The sequence below is a fragment of the Notolepis coatsorum genome (genome assembly GCF_963971535.1).
Source record: "Notolepis coatsorum genome assembly, chromosome: 11".
Classification (NCBI taxonomy): domain Eukaryota; kingdom Metazoa; phylum Chordata; class Actinopteri; order Aulopiformes; family Paralepididae; genus Notolepis; species Notolepis coatsorum.
Window position 1 is genome coordinate 84,637,598 of NC_140175.1, and position 7,748 is coordinate 84,645,345.

At 42.8% G+C, this 7,748-nt stretch overlaps 1 protein-coding gene across 1 annotated transcript in view; it reads right to left on the minus strand.

The window, feature by feature from the left end:
- LOC311237277 (breakpoint cluster region protein-like) overlaps positions 1 to 7,748 on the minus strand; it is a 125,171-nt gene that overhangs the window by 81,690 nt on the left and 35,733 nt on the right. Inside the window, 4 exon segments of the mRNA XM_084325081.1 lie at positions 5,665 to 5,760; positions 5,762 to 5,851; positions 6,491 to 6,529; positions 6,531 to 6,596. Of these exon segments, the coding sequence (XP_084181207.1) occupies positions 5,665 to 5,760; positions 5,762 to 5,851; positions 6,491 to 6,529; positions 6,531 to 6,596 (291 nt within the window).

Below are 7,748 nucleotides of genomic sequence, written 5' to 3' on the forward strand. Positions count from 1 at the left end.
ACCAGACAAAGTCAGAAAGATAGAGACCAATTATCCCACAGGTGAGATGGGTGGACATTACCGTACCGTCTTCCATGGCTCAGCTTTAACCCTTTCACTACCACGCTACCAAAGGGTTAACCCTTTCACTGCGACAATACAGAAGGTTAACCCTTTCACTGCCACATGACAAAGGGTTAACCCTTTCACAACCACACTACAGAAGGTTAACCCTTTCACTACCACACTACAGACGGTTAACCGTCTGTAGTGTGGTAGTGAAAGGTTAACCTTCTGTAGTGTGGTAGTGAAAGGGTTAAAGCTATAAGACAGTTGTATCGCATGACACTAGAGACCTTCAGGAATCCATAGATAACAACCACCGGCATGCTAGCTTACCTGTAGGACTACAGGGGCTGAAATTGTTCCACAATTAAAGGGCACTTCCCAAAAAACAATGCTGATTTATTTTGCACATAATCTCACACACATCCAAAAACTCTAAATGGATTTGCCCACATTAATTTAGTTTGACAGTTAATTACAGAATTATGGAATGATACGTTAGCAGTTCGTATAAGACACACACAAAAAGTACTTCTTTCTTGCAGAGATACCCAGATGTAACATTTATTGATATAACATTTCAGAAGTATTATTCAAGGTTTGATGGACTTATAAATGTAATAACATTTTTTGTGGTAAAAGATTGTTAATCTATTACACATAATTGGGAATGACCATCATTTACATTCACATTTATATTTTGTCATTTGGCTGACACTTTTATCCAAAGCAACTTACATGTTCTGTACAACAAGTCAACAGTGCTGAAACTTGGGTGCTGCAGTGTTGAGTGCATAGTAGTAGAGACATATTAGTATAGTAGGAAGAGTGCATGATAGAAGACAGTAAGAGGTTATTATTATTATTTAAATTTTTTATGTATTTATTTTTATTCCAGATATTGATATTGAAGTTCGATTCGACTGCGAAAGATCGGGTTTCGGCTGTCTAACTGTGGTGGGGAGTTCGTTCCACCATTGTGGAATGTCACATGTTTCTTTAAATATCCTTAAACTTTAAACGATTTAATAGGTGCAAATCAAATAACAATGTTTATTACATATATAAGCAATCTTCAGGGTCGCGTTTGTGGCACTTCAATGTGGCATCTATCCATGACCTTGTATTCCCCCCTAAAGACCCACTGCCCCAACCCCCCCCCCTAAAAAAAATGGGTACACTGTATGTACATTAGGTCTCAGAGCGTTATTATATGTCTATTAAAAAGATAATTTGATTAAATGGATTTTAGCATGTGCCTCCTCTGAGGGTAAAAAGGCACATGCTAAAATCCATTTGAGAGAGAGAGAGAGAGAGAGAGAGAGAGAGAGAGAGAGAGAGAGAGAGAGAGAGAGAGAGAGAGAAAAAAAGAAGGAAAAAAAAAAGAGAGAGAGAGAGAGAGAGAGAGAGAGAGAGAGAGAGGAGAGAGAGAGAGAGAGAGAGAGAGAGAGAGAGAGAGAGAGAGAGAGAGAGAGAGAGAGGGGGGGGTCTGCAGTGAGAGAGGGTGGGTCTACTGTAGCGGTGTCTACTTATAGTGCCTTTAATATTTTTCCAGTTGGGCGCCAGACAGGGCCAAAACCGGCCAATGCAAATCAAATTACTTTTTAATTGGTTAATTAGGCCTATAGCTCCGGCATAAGACTGTACCACATAAAGGTAGACAAATAACTTAATAGTAAGAGAGAGAGAGAGTAGTACAGTGTTGGCTGCTAAATACTGTATTTCTGCCACAACCAGTATGACAGGCCTAGTCTACTGTAACAAATACTGGATGTACTTAGTGCACCATATTCTCCTCACCAGCACCATCTCCTTTTGTTCTTCCAAGAATCCAAGATGGCAGCACGTCTATTGTCTCTGTTCAGTGTTTTCTCATGTTTTGTTTGTAAGTTGTCTTTTATTAGTTTAAAAAAAAAATTGTATCTACTTTTTTCTCCCATTTTCTATTTTCTCCCATCCCAATCCCTCAGCGGCGGGGGTCTGCGTGGGAGGGAGGATACCTAAACTGATTGTATGTACAGTGAGACCTAAACAAATTGTATCTGCGTTGCTAAATTCATAACCTCCACACATCTGGATACCTACTGTAAACAGATTATATCTACAGTATGTTGCTAAATTCATAATGAATGAAGATGTAATGAAGACATGTAACGTTAAGTCCTGTCGTGGTGGGCATAATGTAGCCTACAGTACTAGCAAGGCTCCATTGACATGTCCAGGCGTGCATGCTTGTGTGGGATGGTATTTGCCTGTGTGTGTGTGCATTTGTGTGTGTGTGTCATTGTGTGTGTATATGTATTTGTGTGTGTGTGACGGTGTGTGTGTATGTACAGTATGCACACGTGTGTGTGTGTGTGTGTGTGTGTGTGTGTGTGTGTGTGTGTGTGTGTGTGTGTGTGTGTGTAGATTATATATGTATGTGTGTGTGTACAGTACGCATTGTTCTTTGTCAAGGCTCCTGTATTGCTCTACCTCCCTTTCTTTTGTTCAGGAGAATTGATCTCTCCATACTGCTGGTTTGATGTATATCAGGACTGATCTCTCCATGCTGCTGGTTTGATGTATATCAGGACTGATCTCTCCCTGCTGCTGGTTAGATGTATAATTAATGGCATAATGTAGCCTACTAGCAAGGCTCCATTGGCATAATTTGGATGTATATCGGTGCACTGCACATAGTGGCAGTTTAGTTTCAGCAGCACCGAGGTCTGTGGTCCTGTGGTTTTTAATGCGTTCGGTGACTTGCTCTCCTACCTGACCTGCCAGATCAGCACCCGCTCTGCAATAAGGGCTGCAACTAGCGTCAGACACACAAGTTGACTAAGAGAATATGGCAAAACAAAACAATGAAATAGACAAAAGATGTGGTATATCCCAATGCAAGCAATTGATGGTAAGTTATCTGCAAGTCTCTAACAATGATGAGTGAGTAGCACAAGTGTGTGTGCGTGTGTGTGGGTGTGTGTGTGTGTGTGTGCGTGTGTGAGAGAGAGAGAGAGAGAAAGAGAAAGAGAAAGTACATGAGAGGACTCCATTCTACAGAGTACAAAACAGGTGATTCATTCTGGGTTAATTGACTCTGCTGTGAAAATGATTAAATGGAACTAGAGTAGAGTATCCTCTAGAGATGAGAGAGAGAGAGAGAGAGAGAGAGAGGAGAGAGAGAGAGAGAGAGAGAGAGGGGGGGGGGGTCCTGCAGTGAGAGAGAAGGTGGGTCTACTGTAGCGGTGTCTACTTATAGTGCCTTTAATATTTTTCCAGTTGGGCCGCCAGACAGGGCCAAAACCTGCCAATGCAAATCAAATTACTTTTTAATTGGTTAATTAGGCCTATAGCTCCGGCATAAGACTGTACCACATAAAGGTAGACAAATAACTTAATAGTAGGCCTAGACTAATTAGTAAGCTAAATCATAGGTTAGTTTGCAAAAATGTATCAATCAATATTACCTTTTTATAAATTCATAAATCACTCAAGAGTCATGCTCAATTTCAAAATAAAAATGTCCATGTATTGGATTCAATTCAAATCATAAGCAAACATTTCACAAAACAAACTATTCATTTTCAGTCCAGCATGTGTATTCAATTTCCATAAACCAGTCATGTCACTCAATTCAGTTCAGTCCGTGATCATGTGTATGCGTTTGTCAATAGTTCAGACGCTCAATAGTTTGTGACGAACGCAACGCAAATGAGCGAATGAATGACCCAAAATAGAAAGTCTCAAAAGAAAATATGTGTGTGTGTGTTGTGTGTGATGCGAGTGCAGGGAGGAGAGGGGCGTTTGGGCTTGGGGCGTTTGGGTTAGGGGCAGGGCTGGAGAGGACCGTGAGGTGTAGGCTATGTGCTACCGCCCGTAGCGCAGCGTGTAGCCTACCGCACCGAAGTTCGCGTTGGGTGAAGAAGATGATCAGGTAGATATCCGGACTAATCCACATTGGTCATCCCGTGCCAGGTAAGGTTTACTTGCGTGTTTTCAACATTATCTAATACGGTTCACTTTCTCACTGTTCTTTATATCGGCTGCACGTCTTCCTTCATTGAAACAAACAGCCAAACTCGCCGCTCTCACTTCCGCGTCACGTCTCTCCTCCTATCCGCTATCAGAGCCCATATGAACGAGTCAGTAATTGACAGCCATAAAGGGACAGGCGCACTTTTACCAGGCAGGTTAAAGCCGCTCTATTACACTACAGAGAGAGAAAGAGGAGAGAGAGAAAAGGGCAGAGACAGGGAGCATAGAGTCTACAATATTATCTCTGAGTCTACAATATTATCTCTGAGTCTACAATATTATCTCTAAGTCTACAATGTATCTTTCTGAGTCTATAATGTATCTCTATGAGTCTAAAATGCATCTCTATGAGTCTAGAATGTATCTCTCTGAGTCTATAATGTATCTCTATGAGTCTAAAATGTAGTTTGTAAATAACAAATCTGGTTTATACTCTGTTGATCGGCTTCCGTTCATTAAAATGTCTCTCACACTGAGCGGTACTGTATGAATCCATGCTCACATCTGCACACAGGGGACCTTTTTAGTGTCTGTGACTCCCACTGGGAATCTCACGCTTGTCACACTGAATTAATCTAGTGTCAAGTTGGCCGATGATGGGACCTTTCTTCTCACGTGAAATACGGGAGTGTACTGTCACGCACACGTGTGTGCGTGCACGAAACACACACACACACCAACAGGCAGCAGTGTGTGCCCCCCATGTCCACATCCTGTGGTCTTACCATAGAAATACTACATACTGTATTATGGTTTGATTCACTATATTTATATAGTCACACTCTCAAAAAAGGATGTGTTAAAAACAACACAGGATATGTTTACTAAAAACATGCAAAGCATTAATAAATGACACAAATTGTGTTGCTATTAACAACACGGTGTGTTGCCTTTCAACTAGTGCTGTTCAGGCGATAAAAAAGAAATGTATCTAATTAATTACAGGATTTGTAATTAATTAATCTAATTAATCACATTTTAATCACATAACCATTTCAGGCCTGATATTCTATATTCTATAATCATATTTCAAATTGCATGTGTCCGGATGGCAGAATTCAGTACTGTATCTACAAAACCTTCTGTTTAATCATCTTCCATTTATTCATTTTGCTTAGATTTTTCAGGTCTGGTCAATTTTAGCATGTGTTATTCACAGTCAAAGATGAAAAATAAATAAATAAAATTGAATTGATATTCTCATTTGGTTCATTACAATTTACTCAAGCCTAGTAACAGACACAGTATTTTCTGACACTGAGAATACAGTACATTCCCTGAGATTCATAGATGTCCCCTAGAATCAGATACCAAGAACATGCAAATGGACCATTTAAAAAAAAAAAAAGCTGTAAATGTTTATTCTACGTTCTTATGGAATGAATGAGATAAAAAAAATATATAATAAAAAAAAAAATGTAATACATTTTGAGTTAATTTTCATAACGCGATAATTTGCTGTGTAATTAATTAATCTAATTAAACGCGATAAACTGACAGCCCTACTTTCAACACATCTGAATGTGTTTAGATAAGAACAACACATCAACACAAAAACAATAGGATTACTATAGTTCTTATTATAGTTAATGTTCTGACCTGTTTCTGGAAGAGGTCTCCCACTCTCTGGTGGTGGCTCCACTGCTGGACGCGCGGCAGCAGGCTGTCGTAGAACTCCTTGTGGATCTCGTAGAGGCTCAGGCACCTTGAAGAAGATGGTCTCTATCTGCTGGACCGACAACACGGGCTGAGAGGTGGTGGCCGCCGCCTTCAGAGGCTTCATGGGCTGAGAGAAAGAGTGAGAGAGTGAGAGAGAGTGAGTGAGATAGAGAGTGAGAGATACAGAGAGAGAGGGTGAGAGAGTGAGAGAGATACAGAGAGAGAGAGAGAGAGCAGAGAGAGAGAGAGAGAGAGAGAGGAGAGAAGAAGAGATGAGAGAGAGAGAGAGAAGAGAGAGAGAGAGAGAGAGAGAAGAGAGAGAGAGAGAGAGAGAGAGAGAGAGAAGAAGAGAGAGAGAGAGAGTGAGTGAGAGAGATGAGAGAGAGTGAGAGAGAGTGAGAGAGAGTGAGAGAGATACAGAGAGAGAGTGAGAGATACAGAGAGAGAGAAGAAAGAGAGAAACAGATAGAGAGAGAGACACAGAGAGAGAGAGAGAGACAGAGAGAGATAGGGGGGGCAGAGAGAGAGAGAAAGAGAGAGGGGGAGAGAGGAAAGGTGTGTGTGTGTGTGTGTGTGTTGTGGTGTGTGTGTGTCTGTGTGTGTGTGTGTGCGCGTGTGTGTGTGTGTGTGTTGTGTGTGCGTGTGTGTGTGTGTGTGTGTGTGTGTGTGTGTGTGTCTGTGTGTGTGTCCGCGTGTGTGTGTGTGTGTGTGTGTGTGTGTGTGTGTGTGTGTGTGTGTGTGTGTGTGTGTGTGTGTGCATGCATACCAGCAGCAGTGCCTCCAGGTGGCTGAGGTAGGTCTCTTCAACTGGCCAGGATGCCTGACAGAACCCACTTCCTCATCTCCAGACCCTTCTCCAAGTCACACTCCGTCTGCAGGGGAACACAGCAGAGAGAGAGATCAATGATTAATCTGTTCTCCTTTTGATACATGCTGTGATAATGCTGTGTGGTCGTTGCGCACTCTACCCCCTACAGTCGGTCTGGGAGAGTGGAGGCTATCACATGCTTCCTCCGACACATGTGTAGCCAGCCCACCGCTTATTTTCACCTGGCAGCGCGGACTATCTCAACTGGGAGAGTGTAACGTGTGGAAGGATCACACTACCACCCCCTTAGATCCTTTCCTCGCTGAGCAGGCGCCCCGACCGAACTGTAGGAGTCGCTGTTTTACAATGACCAGGACCCACCCACCAGCTTTCCCCACCCTCTAACACTGCCAATTGTGTTAGTACGACGGCCGGCCAAGCCGGAAGCAACGCAGAGAGCTGGGCTCGATAACAGTATCTCCTGCGTTGGTGGCGAGCGCCTTGCCCACTGCGCCACCCGGCCCGACCCTCGCTGTGAATTACACTCTTATTCAAAGCTGTATAGTGGTGGAAGAAGTATGCATCTATTCTACATTACTACAATGGTGGTAGCCATGGTTGAAGTCCTCAAACCTGTATGTGTCCTGCATTAGTACTACAGTGGTAGCCATGGTTGAAGTCCTCCATCCTGTATGTGTCCTGCATTAGTACTACAGTGGTAGCCATGGTTGAAGTCCTCCATCCTGTATGTGTCCTGCATTAGTACTACAGTGGTAGCCATGGTAGAATTCCTCCATCCTGTATGTGTCCTGCATTAGTACTACAGTGGTAGCCATGGTTGAAGTCCTCCACCCTGTATGTGTCCTGCATTAGTACTACAGTGGTAGCCATGGTAGAATTCCTCCATCCTGTATGTGTCCTGCATTAGTACTACAGTGGTAGCCATGGTACACAGAGTTGGGGCAATACAATGTTTGGGTTTGAGATCTAAAAGCAAACACAGCAACAAAGCTTAATCTTAGCAAATCCCATTGTTGTATGTTTATGTTTATTAGGATCCCCATTAGCTTTTGCACTTGACAAAAGCTATTCTTCCTGGTACACCCCCTCATCCCCCCCCAACCCTCCACCACCCCCTCACCCCTCCACCCCCCCCCCTCCTCCAACCCTCCACCTTCTCAGGCCAACCACAGCGGATTGAGGAGCATAGATGAAA